The sequence below is a fragment of the Heterocephalus glaber genome, unplaced genomic scaffold (genome assembly GCF_053883595.1).
Source record: "Heterocephalus glaber isolate CG9 unplaced genomic scaffold, H.glaber_assembly_v1.0 deba00000621, whole genome shotgun sequence".
NCBI classification, from domain to species: Eukaryota; Metazoa; Chordata; class Mammalia; order Rodentia; family Bathyergidae; genus Heterocephalus; species Heterocephalus glaber.
In genome coordinates, this window is record NW_028258153.1 from 28,157,447 (window position 1) to 28,177,072 (window position 19,626).

Sequence of the window (19,626 nt, forward strand, 5' to 3'; positions counted from 1 at the left end):
TTCCACTTTCAGTATATGTATGTGCTGCCAAAGTGAACATCATGATGGCCATTTCGTCTGGGATAAGATGGAATCTTTGTAATTTTGATTTGCATTTCCCTATTCACCTCTGATACCAGGTTCTTCTGCATGGCTTGGTGTTGACACATTTCATCTAGTTTATTCATATTTCCTTTGAAATGTGTCAGCACACAGAATGTGTTATTTGGAAGGCAGAGGTTTGGTTTAATTTTGTTGTTGTTTTTGTTTTTTGGTACCAGGGATCAAACTCAGGACCTTCCCCTTGCAAGGCAGGTGTGGTGCCACTGAGCTAAATCCCTGGCCCCTGGTTTAATTTTTATTATTTTTGTTTTTTGAGCCTGGGTATTGATTGTTAATGTAGTTCAGGCTGATCTGAGCTCACTGTGTAACCCAGGCTGCCCTCAAAGTTACAGCAATCCTCCTGCTTCAGACTCAAGATTAAAGGCATGTGTCACGATACCCAATTAGGAGTTTGCTTTTAAAATTAGCCTTCAGTAAAGCCAGGTGTGGTGGTGCACACCTGTAATCCCAGCACTGGGAGGCTGAGCAGGAGGATCACCACGAGTTTGAAGCCAGCCTGTGCTACATAGTGAGTTCAAGGCACCCTGAACTACAAAGGGAAACCCTGTCTCACAAAAACAAAATGAAACTTGTCTTCAGTAGTGATTTCTCATGTTGCTTATAATACATTTTTTTTTGGTACCAGGGATCGAACTCAGGTGCTTGCGCTTGCGCAGCAGGCGGCGAAACCACTGAGCTAAATCCCAGGCCTTTATAATACATTTTTAAAAAATCAGATTAGATTTATTTCTATCTGGTGTATTAATTGTTCAGAATTTTTGTTTTTTGAGACAGGGTCTTGCTATGTGGTTCAGGCTGCTCTTGAACTCACTGTAGACCTGGCTGGCCTTGAACTCACAGTGATCCTCTTGTCTCAGCCTCCTGAGTGCTGAGATTTATTATTTTTCTGTCTTCAAGAATGCAGGCTCCAAAATAGAAACAAAGCTTTTGTAAGTAAGGGGAGAAAGGTTGAAGGGATGGGAGGGGGTTGGGGGGAAAAGAATCAAGTTATATTGTGAGTAGGTACAAATTCCATATGATGAATGTGATCGTTGTGTATATCTAAAGTGTACCAATAAAATTTATTTTTACAAAAGAATGCAAGCTTCATGAAGCCAGAGACTGTGTCCCTTACCACTGTATCCTTAAGTAGTTACCTAGTTATTAATTGAAGGAATGTCCTTACTGCTGTCAGTGTTTTGTTGTACTTTCATTTTGTAGATAGCTTGTAACAAATGAAAGGAATATTTACTGTACTGTTTTGACTTATTGTTCTCCTTTTTCACTAACCCTCCAGAGACAGACATTCCAGGGGTGGAGGTGTATACCTCTGGTTGGAAAGTCTCTTCCTTAGGTTGATCACCCATTCCTCACATACTTAATTACCTGTGCATTTTGCTTTTTTTTTTTTTTTTTTGCCTCTGAAAGGATTTCATGAAAGATCTTGTCAGTTTCCACATGCAAAGAGGATAGATTTTTAGGGATTTGATTTTGTCCCAGATATGAGAAAAGACTCTGGTTTGATAAATGATGTCTAATTTGAAATTCTAAGTAGAAGGATGCTGGGTTTAGTATGAGTATTTTATTTCTCTGATAGATACTTGTTCTTTGTGAATTTATACTGGGTCTTATTAATAAATAACTATGTTATGTATTATGTTGTGATATAGAAGCTAGAAGCTTTTTCAGATTTTGAAAGCCTTTTCCTTTCTCACTTGCTTTTTTTTTTTTTAACCCCCTTTGGTACCAGGGATGGAACTCAGGACCTTGTACTCACTCACCAGGCAGGCACAGCGCCACTGAGCTACATCCCTGGCTCACTCATTTGCTCTTAAGTACAAAAATGATTCTGTTCCCATCTGTTAGATAGAATGGTGCTATTTTTCTCTAACACCAAGTTTTATACTTGTCTGAAATTTTATAATTTGAAGGTCTATAACTAAACATCTGTATGACTTAATATGTATTATGAAGAGAACTGACTGTTAATGAATTCTTAAAAATATATTTTCTGTGTCAATATGTCTTTCTTTTTTTCTTACCTAGAGAATGGATCTTGGAGAATGTCTGAAAGTTCATGACCTGGCTTTAAGAGCAGATTATGAAATTGCATCCAAAGAACAGGATTTTTTCTTTGAACTTGATGTATGTATTTTTGCTTTAATGGATTATATTATCTTTTTGCTGTAAAATATTTGTAGTATATATTAGTATCATAGTAGGAAATTTATTAGCAAATTATTCTCTGTGGTTATGTGAAGGATGATACTCAAGTAAAATCAAGTAGTGGTTTTTTGTCAATACATTATAAAACACATTGTAAAATTGTATGGGACTGAGATTTTTTTCTCCCTAGTACTGGAAATTGAACGTAGAGACCTTTGCTCTGAGCTTTATCTCCAGTCCTTTGGGCTTTTTTTGTTTTTTGTTCTTTTAGCAGGGTCTAGGTCTAGTTTGGGCCAGTCCTGAACTAGATATGTAGCCCAAGCTGGCCTTGAATTCAAGGTGATCCTCCTGCCTCAGCCTATAGAGTGCTGGAATTGCGGGCATGTGCCAGTATGTTGGGCTTCCAAGCCCTTTTATTTATTTTGAGGCAGGATTTCACTAAATTGCCCAGGGTGGCTTTGAATTTGTGATCCTTTTGCCTCAGCCTCCCAGAGAGCTAAGATTACAAGTGGGTTACCACATCTGACTAAGTCGGGGATTTTTAAGAAATGTGTAGAAGCCCTGCAATTATTATGTTTTGTAAACATATTCTTCCTGATGATAATGATTTAGGAAATAGTAATTTCAACAAATATAAGCAACTAATTTCTAATGCATATAAGGTCCTTCTTTTGCAGTCTACTGAGATTGTTCAGATTCATTTTTATATTACCTTTTTTTTCTAACACTAGTGATTGAACCCAGGGCCTTCACACCTAGCTACATTCCTATTCCTCCCCTCTCCCCTGCCACCTGCCCTATTTCAAATTTTTTTTTTTTGGTACTGGGGGGTCGAACTCGGGTCCATGCGCTTGCGCAGCAGGCGGCGAAACCACTGAGCTAAATCCCCAGCCCTTTTTTTGTTTTTTGTTTTTTTGGTGCCAGGGATCAAACTTGGGTCCTTGTACTTGCGCAGCAGGCATCAAAACCACTGAGCTAAATCCGCGGCCCCCTATTTCAATTTTGAGATAGAGTTTAAGTTTCCCAGGTGGGGTTTGAACTTTTAGTCCTCCTGCCTTCGCCACTCAGAGTGTTGAGATTACAGGTATGTACCCCCATACCTGGCTTGTTACCTATATATTTTATATACATATATATCAGGGTATTAAGAACTATGTTTTTAATGTAAAACTAATAAAATAGAAGATACCATTTAGGTATCTGAAAAGGCCCTGATATAATTTTATATTGTTGATTTTATATGAGAATTGATTGTATAAAAATAGGGAAGCTTGTTGGGTGTGGTGAGCTATAATCTCAGCTACTTGGGAGGGTGAGGCAATTTGAGGCCAGCCTGGGCAATTTAGGGATACCCTGTCTCAGAACAGTATTATTTTTAGCTTCTTTTTGAGATAGGGTCTTACTATGTAGCCCAGATTGGGCTTAAACTTACTAAGTAGCCCAGGCTGGCCTCAAATTCACAATCCTGCTGCCTCAGCCTCCCAAGATGCTGGGTTACAGGCTTTGGCTTCATTTTACATACTTAAATTCTTTATCCATTCCTGTATTCTGCTCCAAGAAATTGAGGTTGTATTCTAGTTTCCTCTCAGCTTTTAAATAGCTGCTTAGTTGACCTAACACAATTTAATTAGTCTGTTTCTCTTTTTTGAGAGGCTATGTTTATGTTCACATGAGGAAATTTAAATAGATTTCTGTTGTGATTTAATGAAAAGATGAATTTGACAAAATAGAAAATAAATAGCTGTCTTCTGTGTCATTACAGACAAAAGCCTTTTCTTTTTTTTTGGGGGGGTGGTGATGGTGGTGGTGGTACTGGAGATTGAAACCAGGGCCTTTATACTGAGTTACATCCCCCAACATTTTTATTTTTTAGACAAACTCATTGTTGCCACGGCTAGGTTTGAGTTTGTGAGCCTCCTGCCTTAGCCTACCAGAGTGCTGGGATTACAGATGTGCACCACTCCTTGTGGTTTAAATAAAAGCTTTTAAATGATCTTTATTGCTTTTTAGAAATACTCACATGGTTTATATTCTCTTCGAATAAATTCTTGGATTACCTAACAATTTTTTTTTTTGGTACTGGGGAGCTAACAATTTTTTAAATGTCTGGGCTGAAGAAATTTGTATTTTTAACTAAACAGTTATTTAAAGTTTAATTTTACATGAATTATCATTTAACCATAGATATGTTGACTATGCCTTATGAATGTTTTTTACATAAATATTGAGCTGGATTTTTCTTTTTTTTTTTGTACCGGGCATCAAAGTCGGAACCTTGCACTTGCGAGGCAGGTGGTGGAACCACTGAACTCAATCCCAGGCCCGAGCTGGATTTTTCTAGTTTAGTCATTTTGAAAATTCCTAGTGGTTTAATCTTTGAAAAAAAAGTTTGTTTTCCTGGTTGTAACATTTTCACTGTGGAATGTTTGAAAAACAGAAAACAAATAAGTAAAAACTATCAAAATGTTCAGATAATTAACATTTTCTTTTTTTATGCTTCTTTAATTTATATAATGGGGATTTTATTACATATAACATTTTGTAACTTGCCTTTTATTTATGGGTGAATCCTGAATATTGCCGTATTCCTCAAGCATGTCTTTTTAAATGACTGAAGATCAGAAATTCGTGGTGTTGGCTGGTTATTTACTTTCCACAGTTGTAATACTGAGTAACACTGAATAACATCTCTAAATATTATCCCCTGCCCTCTCTTTTCTTTCTTTAGTCCTCCTGCCCCTTCTTCGTTTCATTCGTTTGGTTTTTGGTTGTTTGGTTTTGCGTACTGGGAATTGAACCTGGGGCCCTGTAAGTGCTTACCAAGCACTTTTCCATTAAGCTCTGTTACATCCTCAGCCTTCAGGGAAGTAAAATTTTACTATGTCAGAAATTTTAAAGGGTTTTTTTTTTTTTTTGGTACCAGGGATTGAGCTTGGGACCTTGTGCTTGGGAGGCAGGTCGCAGCACCACTGAGCTAAATCCCAGCCCTTTAAAGGGTTTTTGATGAGAAAAAAAACCCATTGCCTTTTGTTTTGTTTTGTTGTTTTGTTTTTTGGTACTGGGGATGGAGCTTGGAACCTTGTGCTCGCGAGGCAGGTGGTGGGACCACTGAACCAAATCCCCGGGCCCCCATTGCCTTTTTATAAAGGCTCCATTGGTTTGTACTTGCTTCAGCAGAAGATGAAGGTGGTAATTTTTTATAGCCTTACTTTTCTGGAATTATCTTTTACTCTTTGCCAGTTTGGTAGAAGTCAAATTGCATTTTAGATTCGTAATTGAACCTGGCATAATTGATTTACTTCCATGGTAGCTTTTTTTTTTTTTTTTTTGATACTGGAGTTTTAACTCGGGTCCTTGTGCTTGCGCAGCAGGCAGCGAAACCACTGAGCCAAATCCCTGGCCCCATGGTAGCATTTTTAAAACAATAAAGTATAAATGGGGTGTAGTGGCACATACCTGTAATCCCAGCACTTGGGAGGCTCAAGCAAGGGGATCACCATGAGTTCACGCAGCCTGGATTACATAGCAAGACCCTTTAAAAAACAAAAACAACCCAAAAAAGCAAACAAAAACCTGAGTATAGTTTTTTTTGTTTTGTTTTGTTTTGTTTTGTTTTGTTTTGAAACAGGGTCTCACTGTGAGGTTCAGACTGGCCTTGAACTCGTGGTGATCCTCCTGCCTTACCCTTCTTAGTGCTAGTACTAGAGATGTGAGCCACCACGACCAGCCAAAGTATAGTTTTTGAGGGCCAGGGATTTAGCTCAGTGGCTCTGCCACCTGCCTGGCAAGCGCAAGGTCCCGAGTTTGATCCCAGGTACCAAAAAAACAAAACAAAGTACAGTTTTTGAATAAAGATTTATTTATTTATTTATTTATTTATTGGTACCAGGGATCGAACTTGGGACCTGCACTTTTGAAGCAGGTGGTGGAACCACTGAGATAAATCCCAGGCCAAGATTAATTTTTTCATGTTATTGGAGACTGAACTTAGTCCTTCACACTGAGCTATGTCCTTAGCTCTTTTTTTATTTTTAATTCCAAGACAGTCTCATTAAATTGCTTAGGCTGAGCTCAAATTTAGGATTCTTCTGTTCTGTCCCTGAGTGCTAGGATTACAGGCATGTGCCACCATACCCAGTCCTAAATAAAGATATCTCAGAGTAAAGTTGACATTCAAGCAGTAATTTTTTAAATTTCAATTTTGTAGGCCATGGATCATCTGCAGTCATTTATTGCAGATTGTGATCGAAGAACAGAAGTGGCTAAGAAAAGATTAGCAGAAACTCAAGAAGAGATTAGTGCTGAAGTGGCTGCAAAGGTAAGAATCTCCATCATTAGGACAAAATGTAGTTTCTTTTTCTATTTCTTTTCTTTTTTTTTTTTGGTGTTTTGAGACAGGGTCTCACTGTGTAATTCAGGCTGGCTTTGAACTCAATCTATATCCCAGGATGGCGATCCTTCTGCCTCAGCCTACCAAGTGCTAGGATTACAGGCGTATACCACCATGCTTTGTCAAAGTGTAGTTTCAGCCCGCTATTTCTGTTTAACTTTTTATTTTGGAGTAGATTTGCAGGAGATTCCAAAGACATAGGAATTCTGTGTATACTTTCTTTGACGAACCCAGCATTAACATCTGAGACAACTGTAGTGTGATATCATAGAATTGACATAGGGCTAATCCTTCTATTTTGTTCAGCATTAACTAATTATGCATGGATTCATTTGTGCTTGCACGCATGTATATATGGTTCTGTGCAGTTATATCATATGCAAAATTGTGTACCTATCACCTTAATTAAGATGTTTATCTGTAGGATCATCACTAAGATTCCCTCAGTTACCCCTTTTATGGAAGCATCCATCCCCCAATCCCTACCCCTTGGCAACCACTAATTTATTCTTCATCTCTTTCATTATTATTTTGTAAATACTGTGTGGTATAATTGTACATTATCCCCCCCCACCACCACCACCAAGTACTGGGAATCAAACTCCAGGACCTTGCGCTTGCCAGGCAGGTGCCACACCACTGAGCTACATCCCTGGCCCTGTACATTATCCTTTTGAGATTGGCATATTGACTAGCCATTAGTACCTTGAAGTTCATGCAAGTTGTATGTTTTGGGAGTTCATTCCTTTTTATTTCTGAGTAGAGTAACATGGTGTTAGATATAACACAGTTGACACATTGAAGGACATTTGCGTGGTTGTCTACTTAATGGCTAATAACAAAACTGCAGTAACTATTTGTGTATAGATTTTTTTATTGATATATGCTTCCATTTCTTTAGGATAAATACCCAAGAATGTAATGGCTGGGTCATAATATAAATCTGTCTTTAGTTTTGAAAGCAACTGCCAGTCTTTTCTAGAGTGACTGTACCATTTCACATTCCTACCAGCAATGTGTGAGTGATACAGTTTTTCCATGTCTGTGCCAGCATTTCATAGCAACCATGTTTCAGTTTTTATCTGTCTGATAGCCCTGTAGGACGGCTTTCAGTTTGCGTTTCCCCCACGACTAATGATGTTGGATGTCATGTGTATACTTGCTATCTGTATGTGCTCTTCAGTGAAATGTCTTCATAGATCTTTTGCCCATTCTCTAATTGATTTTTTGGCTTTTTATTTATTTATTTATTTTTAGTACTGGGGATCAAACTCGGGTCCTTGTGCTTGCGAGGCAAGTGGCGGAACCACTGAGCTAAATCCCTGGCCTTTTTTGGCTTTTTAAATGTTGAGTTTTGAGTGTTGTTCTTCATGTTTTGACTCACTACTTTTTAAAAATGTTTTGTGAACTCACCACATGCTATAATTATAGGAAAAGTAGAGTGGATCCAGCACCAAGTTTCAAAGCCTTCAGTTTTCTGTTATTGTTTCATTATTGCTTTATTTGCTTAAAAGCAAATCCTAGCTGTTATATTTTGCTAGTAAAACAACCATAATATTACATCCCCAAATTAACAGTATTTTTAAATGCTAATAGCCAGATATGTTCATTCTCCTATATAGAGCTAATTTTTGTAATCCTAAGCTAAACAAAGCTCTATATATTGAATTTGGTTGGCTTACTACTTTCTGCTCCATAACATGGTTCTGTACCATTCATTATAATCTGGTGCATTTAGGAAAATGGAAAATGAGAGGATTTCCCAGGTAAATTTCAGATGACAGCATTCAGATACAGTTTTCTTTTCTTTTTTTTTTTTTTTTTTTTTGGTACTGGGGATTGAACTTGGGTCCCCATGCTTGCGAGGCAGGCGGTGGAACCACTGAGCTAAATCCCCAGCCCCAGATACGGTTTTCACATACACATATACAAAGGGAAGTAGGTTCCTTTGTTCAAGGAAAGAGTTAATTTTAGCTAGCCTTTTCCTGAAAAGTTCTCTGAAGATGGGGACTATAAAAATATGCATCTTGAACCACAAGCTCTAGCTAGTATCTTGTGGTTAAAAAAGATCCATAATAATGTGGTAGGCTGAAGCTGATTGGTTGTACAACACTATTGATTATCACTGCAGAAGTGCTATATAATGAAACTGCCTCAAGATTAAAGTGACTTAAAACATTATTTATTTTGTCCATTTGTCTGTAATCCATTTAGACTGATCTTGACCGGACACTTATTCTTGTGTCAACTGGGTATGTCCTGTTACATGTCTTCAGTCAGCTGGAGGCTACTGATTATGTTCAGGAGGCTGGCCTGGCTGTGTTCTCATGGTCAAGGCAGAGCTGCAGAGAATCATCATGCCCATTCTCTAAAGGGTTTTCAAGGGTCGGGGATTTAGCTCAGTGGTTCCACCACCTGCTTTGTAAGTGCAAGGTCCCAAGTTTGATCCCCAGTACCAAAAAAATAAATAAATAAAGGCTTTTCAAGACTTCTTTGGGTCATGCTTGCTACCATTCCAGTAACCAAAACCTTGTGTGTGGCCAAATTCAGAGTGGAGTACAGGGTGCAATACCCAGTTACATGCAAAGGACATGGATACAGGAAAGGGTGAAGATCCCTGGGCATTAATGCGGTCATTCAGTGGCAGAGATTTAATGATAATAAGACTTGGGAATCTCTGAAGAAAGGAGTATCTTGGATTGAAAGAACTGAGAAAAATCATGAGCACACAAGTTGGTTGGGATTTGGTGTTCATATCAAATTAAAACTTTGTTTGCTAATATAATTGGCCACATAGTAGAATGAACTAGTTTCCCAGGATGATAATGGTTATAATGATTATATCAAACCTGGGGCAAGAATTAATCCAATGGAAAGGTATAGACTGTAGGAGGGGCTGCCCTGCTAATGTACTGAAAACCATTACTATGCAGTAGATGTACAAAGTGTGTTTTCTCAGGACTTTGTGGGATAGGTATTATTTCTACTTCTCAGATGAGGAAAATACATTTGCGTTTAACTGAGTGGCGAAAATTACGTAGTTAATAATTGGTTCAGCAATAATCCACATTTATGGGACTCCTAAAGTGTCCGACCATTGCTTTACAGAATATCCACCAATTCATTTCTCTAGCACATAAGAGCCTGTGCTGTTTGATGGGCACTGGAGATACAAAGATGACAAATTCAGATGGCTGTCATAAAGTATGCCATGTGTACAAGTACTTGTCAAAAAAGATACAAAGGGGAGGGTATTGTCATCATCTGTACTTGCGTGTTTAAGTGGAGACGGGATGTGATTGTTCAGGGATGCCTCTGAAAAGAGACTTCATTTAGATCTTGCTGAATCAATGAACACTGAATAGTCACTCAGGGGAGGCGGGTGGTAATGGGTGACATCCCAGGAAGCACGTGCAAAGTCCCAGGCAGAAAACACCAGGGCAAGTCTGGGAAACAATATAATTTAGATTGTGTTAAAAGTTGGAAAGAACATTAAGAAATGCTTTGGGAAGGTGCAGAGGGACAGATCATGGAAGAAACTTGTAATACCTAAGCCTAGCCTAGACAGTAGAAGTTACATTGAGATCTAGTATCCTTGATCTTACAGAGGTGAAAGTAGGTAGGTTGAAAACATCCTGGTGTTTTACCAGTTTCTTTTTTTTCATTTACATATATTTTTATTAGTATATGTTTGCAATACATAATAATTACATTCATCATGGGGAATTGGTACACAGACATATCGTACCTTAATCATTTTTATTTCCCCTTCTCCTTGCCTTCCTTTCTCCTCTCATCCCCAGACCCTTACCCATCTTTGCAAAGTATACCTCCCTCTTCCTATTATCTATCTTTTATTCACCAGTTCAAGATATACTGCAAAACATTACTTATAGTCATACTGCCTTAGATAACAAATATTTTTTGAGCATTTCTGAAATACTTTGAAGTTTCATATTCATTTTGTTATTCATGATCTTCTATTTCTTTCTAGGCAGAACGTGTTCATGAGTTAAATGAAGAAATTGGTAAATTATTAGCCAAAGTGGAACAACTAGGAGCTGAAGGGAATGTGGAAGAATCCCAGAAAGTAATGGATGAAGTAGAGAAAGCACGGGCAAAGAAAAGAGAAGCAGAGGTAAATTCCTGTGTGTACTTATTGGAGAACATATATTTGGAAATTACTGGAAAGTTATTAAAGGGAATTTAAATCAATTTAAAATATTTAAGTGATCTATGCCATATGGCTAGATTTTGTTTCAGAATTAGTGGTTTTTGGGGCCAGGGATTTAGCTCAATGGTTTCACTGCCTGCTGCACAAGTACCTGAGTTTGATCTCTGGTACCAAAAAAAAAAAAGAATTAGTGGTTTTTGGAAATTTGGAGCCATTGATAATGCTGAGAAAAACTGGTAAATGCAATTAAACCAGCTACCCACACATGGTGGTTACACACATGGAAGACACACACATTCTGCATGTTCTTAGTCACCGTGACACTCTATCCCCCACTAACCAGATGGACCCCCATGCAACTACCAGTGTAGCGTTCCTGATTCTCTTGCTACCTCATTACAGTCTGCTCATACCCTAGGAGCTTTGTCTCATACTTCTTTTGCAGCACAAGTAAACATCTGTATCTTACAGAAAAAGTTCTGTTTTGATTGGTGCAACCCAATGGTTTTTAGAAAATCCAGTGTTTTTTAGTAGGGATTGCACTGTACTTTCTCCCTATATCCACTGCCACTAACTGATCACATCAGACTGGCTTTACAGTCACCTGCGTGGCTGCTATACCCGAGGATATGATTTCTACTTTCACATGATTCCTCTCAACCCTCAGCAACCTACCCTAGTTTTTTTCTTCTTAAACCTTTTACCAGTGTATTTTGGTTGTTAAGACAGCAGAGTCTGTTGTGGCAAGATCACGATGGAAAGCCCTGTCACCCCAAGTGCTTTGGAGTGTCTGCTTTTTGCCCTTTTTTCTCTCTTCCCTGGTATTATTGCTCCTCTTCAGAGTAGAGAAGGAAGTGGAATAGAGAGAAGCTATTTTAGGATGTCCTCAACATTTCTTTTTATGCTGCTTTATGTGTTGATGTTCAGCAGAGGAGGAAGGCAAGCATTGAGGGGAGGGAAGAGAAAAGAGAGACTATTCATTGCTTCTCACAGTATCAGTAGAATGATATTAAGAACATATTACATTCAGTAGTATATTCTTCTCTTTGGACGAAGAGGAGGACCCAAAACATGTTAGATATTTCTCACAGAAAGGAAAGAATTGAAGGAAATTTATACAGTGTATCTTATTCCCCAGCCATTCATTTATTCATTTAATTATATATTTATTTATTTTAAGGACTAGAATTAACCCTGGACTTTTGCACTGAGCTACATCCCTAACCCTGTTTTTTAAAAAAAATTTATATTTTGACACAGGGTCTTGCTAAGTTTCCCAGGCTAAACTCTTAACTTGTGATCCTTCTGTTTTTAGCTTCCCAGAGTGCCGGGATTATAGGTGTGTGCCATTGCACCCAGATCTCCAGCCATTCTTTTTTTTTTTTGATACCGGGGATCGAACTCGGGACTTTGGGCTTTCGAGGCAGGCGCCGGAACCACTGAGCTAAATCCCCAGCCCTCTCCAGCCATTCTTAGTAACTTACACATGTAAGACTTTGTCTTTGGCCTGTGTCACAGTAATGCCAATTTATAAAATGACTTGGAAAGTGATTTTTTTTTTAAAGGATTAGTATTGTTTCTTCTTTAAATGTTGGATAGAATTTACCTTAAACCATCTAGGATTGGAGCTGTCCTTACAGGGAATTTTGTTTAGTTAAGAATTAAATTCCCTGGGCGGGGCATTTAGCTCAGTGCCTTCGCTGCCTGTTGTGCAAGTGCAAGGACCCAAGTTCAATCCCTGGTACCAAAAAAAAAAATGAATTAAATTCCCTGGGTCGGGGATTTAGCTCAGTGGTGCTGCCACGTGTCTTGTAAGCGAAAGGTTCTGAGTATGATCCTGGTAACAAAAAAAAAAAAGAAGAAGAATTCCCTGGATCCAGGAATGTGACTCAGCAGTACAGCACAGCAAGCTGGAGGTCCTGAGTTCGACTCCTGGTACCAAAAAGAAAAAACATTCTTGCTGGGCATGATGGTGTGTGCCTGTAATCCCAGCACTTGAGAAGCCGAGGCAGGAGGATTGCCAGGAGGATTGCCACGAGTTCAAGGCTAGTGTAGTCTAAACTGCATAATGAGACCCTGTCTCAGAAACAAAAAGGAATTAAATCCTTTGGGCTGGGGATTTAGGTCAGTGGTCCTGAATTCCATCCCCAGTACCAAAAAAAAGAATTAAATTCTTTAAGGGTTATATAGATTTCAGGGTTTTTGTTTTTGTTTGTTGAGACAGGGTCTCACTGTGTAATTCAGGCTCCCTTTGAATTCACTATGTAGCCTAGGCTGGCCTCACACTGACAGTGATCCTCCTGCCTCAGCCTCCCAAGTGCTAGTATTACTGGTGTGTACCACCATGCCTTCTCCTTTCCTTTTGGTCACTTTTTTTTTCTTCATTAATTTTGAAGCTGTTTTTAGGTGAATATACATTTAGGATTATGCCTTTTGATAAATTGAAATGTTAGTTTGAAATGTCCCTCCTTAACCCTAGGAATGTCCTTTGTTCCCACATCTCCTTTGTCTGATTATTATAGCTGCTCCAGCTTTCTTGTGAGTTAAGATTGTATATCAGAAACCATGGAGAAGATGCTGAGTTAAGGGCCAGGGATGTACCCTTAGTATTAGTGCCCTTGCCTGGCAAGCTCAAAATCCTGAGTTTGGTCCTGGTACCAAAAGAAAGAAACAAAAAAAAAGAAAATGCTGAGTTAAAATGGCAGTAAAAAGATTATTTACTCCAAAAGAAAGCAGAAAAGAAACAAATAACAAAAGACAGGGCCAGGGATTTAACCCAGTGGCACTGTGCCTGCCTTGTGAGCACAAGGTCCTAAGTTCGATCCTCAGTACCTTAAAAAAAAAAGACATAGAAAACAAATGACAAGATGGTAGATTTAAATCTAGTGTAACAATAATTATATCAAATGTAAATGTTTCTAAACATTGCAGTTACAAGAGAGTTTGTGAGGCTGCTTTTTTTAAAAAAAATAAGACTTAGGTACAAGAAGCCCACTTTAAATATAAAGACATGGGTTAAAAGTAATAGGACAGAAGCCAGATATGGTAATCCACACCTATAATCCCAGCTGCCTCAGAGGCTGAGGCAGGAAGATCATGAGTTTGAGGCCCAACTAGGCAATTTAGCAAGACCCTGTCTCAAAATTGGATTAAAAATAAAAGCCAGGCACAATGATGCCTCCTGTATCCCAGCACTCTGGGACACTGAAGCAGGAGGAGCACAAATTCAAGCATAGCCTGGGCAGCTTAGTGAGACCCTGCCTTGAAATCAAAAATAAAGGCTGGGAATATATAGCTCAGTGGTGAAGGTCCTGGGTTCAATTCCTATGACTATGTGGGGTGCAATTCAGATGAAAATCAGCAGTAATTGCTATAGCCTGTGGATCAAGAAGTGAAGAGAAACAGTATTTCCAGTGTCAAAAGTGTTAATACCAAGGTACTAACTAGTTACAAAAGAGAAAGTTTCTTCACAGTGGCAAAATTAGGTGTTATCACCAGAAATGGGACCAATCACTAATAGTTGCCTCTTGATAGGATACATCATGACAGTGGCATTCCTGTCAAACTCTAACCCTGGTGGGTGGGTTGAGGGTGTGTCACTCAGCACCTAGAAAATGTGTTCAACATGCTTGAGCCCCTGTTTTCTTTTTTTTTGGTACCGGAGATCAAACTCAGGACCTTGGTGCTTGTGAGGCAGGTGCTGGAACCACTGAGCTAAATCCCCAGCCCTGAGCCCCTGTTTTCAATCCTAAGCTCCCTTCCCCACCAAATCTAACCATGAGAAAAACCAGACAAATTCAAACTGAAGTACGTTTCCAAAATAGGTGACCAGTACTCATCAAAACCTAATGTTGTATTGGACAAAGAAAGAGTAACAGTTCCACATTAAAGTAAACTAAAGAGGCATAATGAAATGAGATATGTCCTGAATTGGATTGTCTTTTGTAAGGTAGTGACTTAGCAAGACCTCATCTCAGAATAAAAATAAAAAATAAAAAAGGGCTTGGTATGTAGCACAATGTAAAGGCCCTAAGTTAAACACTCATTACTGCGGGGCAGGGGGGGGAAGCTAATTGAATATTATGGGGACAAGTGATGATATTTAAGTAAATTCTTTAGTTGCTTTGTATCAATGTTAATTCTTGATTTTGATAATTATATTGTGTATCTCTTTTTAGGAAACACAAAAATAGGGGTAAAGATAATGCAAATGTAAAATATTAACAGTTGGGAAGTCTGGGTGAAGGATAATAGGGGAATTACACTTTTCTTTAACCTTTCTGAAAATGTTTCAAAACATTTAAATTAAAATATGCATGCACACCTTCATGAAAGCAAGTCAACTATACTGACTGTATTACTGTCACAAATTGGTAAAAATACATATACATGTATATTCTTTTTCATTGCTCATATAAGAAAAACCATGCAACATCTCAGACAGGGCCAGGGATTTAGCTCAGTGGTTCTCCCGCCTACCTCGCAAGTGCAAGGACCCTAGTTCAATCCCTGGTACCAAAAAAAAATATGTGCTTTATCTTTATGTCAGAGTAGTACTCCATTGTTTATAAATACATTTTCTTTATCCATTCACCTGTTGATAGACATATATGCTGTTTCCAAGATCTAGCTATTATAAGTTGTGCTGCTATAAACATGGGGATGCAAGGATCCCTATAATATGATGAGTTTAACTCTTTTTTTTTCTTTCTTTCTTTTTTTTGGTACCGGGGATCAAACTTGGGTTCTTGTGCTTATGGGGCGGTGGTGGCGGAACCACTGAGCTAAATCCCTGGCCCATGAGGACTTTAACTCTTTAGGGAAGATACCTAGATGGGGGATAGCTGGGTCAGTTATAATTAATTAATTTATTTATTTCTTAGAATTTTTACTTTTAATTTTTGAGGAATCTCCACAGATTTCTCGAGGTTGTACTACTTTACATTCCAAACAATGTAGATGAATTCCTTTTTCTCTATATCCTCTCCAGCATTTGTTGTTATTTGATTTTTTTTCCTTTGGTACCAGGGATCAAAATTATTTGATTTGTTGACAATAGCAGGTTTCTTTAATGTTCTTTCCTATATTCTTTGTTAAAAATTTGATGTAGGAGCCAGGCGTGGTCATACACATCTGTAATCCCAGCACTTGGGAGGGTGAGGCAGGAGGATTGCTGCTAGTTCAAGGACAACCTGGGCTACATAGTGAATTCAAGGCTAGACTGGACTACATAGCAAGACTCTGTCTAAAAAAAAAAGGAATCTGAGAGAAGAGGTGGAGAGAAGCCCCAACATAGATCAGATTTTTAATAAATATTGTGAAAAACAACATTGAGAAAATCTTTTCAGAAAGCTGTGTTTTGTGTTGTAGAATTCTTAGTTTCTTGGCAAAAGGAGTTTGAGGGCATAGCTTTTGATTCCCCCAGTAGAGCACCCTAGGACGGAATAGAGACAAAAAAAAGCCTGTAATTTTCTTGACAAAATAGCTGTGCTTTTGTATATTCACCAGAAAACATTTTTTAGTTTGTATGATTGTTGCTTTTCTTATTTTTGCTTAGGAAGTGTATCGGAATTCTATGCCAGCTTCCAGTTTCCAACAGCAGAAGCTTCGAGTCTGTGAAGTCTGCTCTGCCTATTTAGGTCTTCATGATAATGACAGGAGACTGGCTGATCATTTCGGGGGTAAACTGCACCTGGGATTTATTGAAATAAGAGAGAAGCTTGAAGAATTAAAGGTACATTGGTAAATTAATACCCCCCATTTTGTTTTCCTTAGCCAAAATATTTAATCCTTAATATGTCCATTGTTATCTTTTCAAGGAGGATTGAGAAAATGAGCCCAATATTTATTTGAAATGTTTTGTATTTCTTAACTAAATAGCAATCTTATGAACCTCTAGTTTTATGTTCCTTCGTTCTGAAAGAACATAGAATGAAACTTGTGAAAGGACACTCACTATTGCCGAGTTAAGTATGTAGGCTAAACCATGCTTGATGGCACATGCCTATAATCCCAGCACTCTGGGAGACTGAGGCAGGAGGATTCTAAATTCAATCCTAGTCTGGGCAATTTGGAGACTTAGCAAGACCCTGTCTAAAAATTTTGAAAGGGCTGGGGATGTAACTCAAGACAAAAGCCATGAGTTGAATCCCTAGTACCACTAAAAAATAAAATCAGTTGTGAAAAAGACAACACAGTTCTTTTGAGGGACTAAGCAAGCACACACACACACACACACACACACACACAAATGTGGTATTTTGAAGTGAAAGGTAAGGCAGAATGATGTGAATTTTTTAAAGAATTGTGACACTGTAGCATTTTGTTGCAGATTGAGGACTGTCTGGAGCATTGGCAACACTGAGTCACTGAAATTTTACCATTGAAATTAACCCAACCTACGTAGCTTGATATTTTAAATAATGCGGAATCAGAAACACCCATGGATATCTCCATATTATAGTTAACAGTGAGCCCTTCTCAGTTTTTTGAACAGCTAGCGTAATCTCAAGTAAGTTTCTAAAAAAAAGTCAAAATGTTTCATTATAACAAATGGTTGTTGGGCTCTAAATTAAAACTCAAAAACAGTACCTTCCTGGAAGTCTGGATGGGTACAGACTTAGCAACAGAACTCAGTGTTTCATTCACGTCTTTAAAGCAGCAGCATCAGAATGATGATTGGAAATGGACATTTTCATGTGAGAAAACATAGGGAATGAGATCTTGCAATTTATAATGATGGTCTTTACAGAAATATAAAGTAATCCTAAGAAACACAGGAGAAAAAACTTGTAAATGTTATTTTATGATGTCATTAAATCATATAGAAACATGAAGTTGTGCCTATTTTATACAGAAGAGGGGAAAGATTCTGGAAAGCAGACTTAAGCCTAGCATTTATGTCTGGCAGAGCTTCAAATTGAATTGTTACTTAACAAATTTTGATGTTATCTGTACTATTGGTAACTAGGTATGGAATAGATTAGGGTAAAGATAATTAAGAATTGACCCAGTAAATATGTTCCTTGTTTATTATTTTTAAGAGAGTCGTAGCTGAAAAGCAGGAGAAAAGAAACCAGGAACGCCTGAAACGAAGAGAAGAAAGGGAGAGAGAAGAAAGGGAGAAGCTGAGGAGGTATGAAGAGATAAGTACTAAAAGTATTTGAAGTTAAATCTCCCCAGTTCTGAAAGGAAATGGAATCGATAGATTTTAAATGCTACTTAACCTGTGGGGGCATTGGAAATTTCCGTTTACTTTTTAAAAATACTACCATGCAAGATAAATTTTACATAAATATATAGGTTGAGTACAGTTTATCCAAAATGCTTGGAACCAGAAGGATTTCAGATTTTTGGAATTTTTTGAATTTTGGAATACTTGCATTAATCTTTCTGGGTAAATACCTATTTTTAAAAGTCCAAAATCTGAAACGCTTCAGAATTTTAAACTTTTTGACTCTCATGTCTGTGCTCAAAAAGATTTTGATTTTGCATTTCAGATTTTTGGAGTAGTATTGCTCAACTTGTATGAACTGTTACCCTGAAGGTGATTGAACAGATTTGTATTAGGTTGACTTAGCACTGCAGTATATTCTATTTTTTTAAAAAATGCATTTGTTGGGGCCGGGTATTTAGCTCACTGGTTCCACCGCCTGCCTTGTAAGTGCAAGGGCCCAAGTTCGATCCCTGGTACCAAAACAAAATAATTTGTTGGTATGGAGCTTCAGTATTTATGTTTGTTGATAAAAGGTTTAAGGTTATTTTGTTTCATCATTTTTTGATAAGCTTTGTTATTTTCTCAATTCTAGAGCTAAAAACTGTAAGGATTCCATTTAGTAATACCTAAAGGTATATAATTCTGTTTATTAATATTAATAAAAATTTATAAATTTTCATATTTAGAATGTTTAAGCATTCTTCTGAGTTACTTTTCTCTTTTGGCAACTAAAATTGCATAGTACCACTGTGGCAACAGTCTGCAACTCATGATCATACCTTCTTTAAGTACTTGAGGATGGACAGGCATGCCACAAAGGATTTACCTGTTCTAGTGTTTCCTGAATTGTAGTGCCCATCTCTGAAATTTAAATATTTTCTTTCAGTGTTGGCAGATGTGCTTAATTAAAACCCTTTGCAGTATGTGAATAGGTCATGCTAACTTCTAAACTTTTAGCATATACTCAAGTTTAAACAAATTTCATTTTGTTGCGTGGCTTTTAGTGATAATCTATCTTTCTGCACCATAAGGACAAAATGGAACAAAGTTGCTGTCCTCCATTTCTCTCTGTGTCTTGAGGTGTGTGTACATGCGTGTGTGGTCTCCCCCTACCTCCATTCATCATAAATTTTACCTCAAGTTTATCTCTTTGATGTTTGGTGTATACTAAGTTCTTCTGGGGGAATATTGTCCAGTATTGTGATATTTAGGACAGTATAAGTAGCATTTTTCTTAACATTGGAATTTTCTACTTAGGATTTATGGGAGGGCCAGGGATGTAGCTCAGTGGCACTGTGCCTGCCTCAAAAGCACAAGGTCCTGAGTTCGATCCCCAGTACCAAAAAAAAAAAAAAAAGATTTAAAGGAGATGATAGTCAAATGAGAACAAGAATTTTTTGCTGAACTATATACTTCATGCTTGTAGGTGATGAGAAACTACCATTACATCTTCTTTGCTTGCTGGCTGACATGTTTCTTTTGACATTGATTATAAAATATAACCTTATTTCAGAAATATTAAAAAAAAATTTTTTTAAACCCTGGGGCCAGGCATGGTGGAACACTCCCATAATTTCAGTGCTCCAGTGGGTGAGTTAG

General features: G+C 37.9%; 1 protein-coding gene across 17 annotated transcripts in view; it reads left to right on the top strand.

The window, feature by feature from the left end:
• Luc7l2 (LUC7 like 2, pre-mRNA splicing factor) overlaps positions 1-19,626 on the top strand; it is a 67,595-nt gene that overhangs the window by 36,904 nt on the left and 11,065 nt on the right. For all 17 annotated transcript variants that reach the window (XM_004851264.4, XM_004851269.4, XM_087205924.1 and 14 more), the window contains 5 exons: positions 2,128-2,226; positions 6,455-6,565; positions 10,632-10,775; positions 16,369-16,545; positions 17,855-17,946. In XM_004851264.4, coding sequence (XP_004851321.1) covers positions 2,128-2,226; positions 6,455-6,565; positions 10,632-10,775; positions 16,369-16,545; positions 17,855-17,946 — 623 coding nt within the window. The remainder of the gene's footprint in view (positions 1-2,127; positions 2,227-6,454; positions 6,566-10,631; positions 10,776-16,368; positions 16,546-17,854; positions 17,947-19,626) is intronic.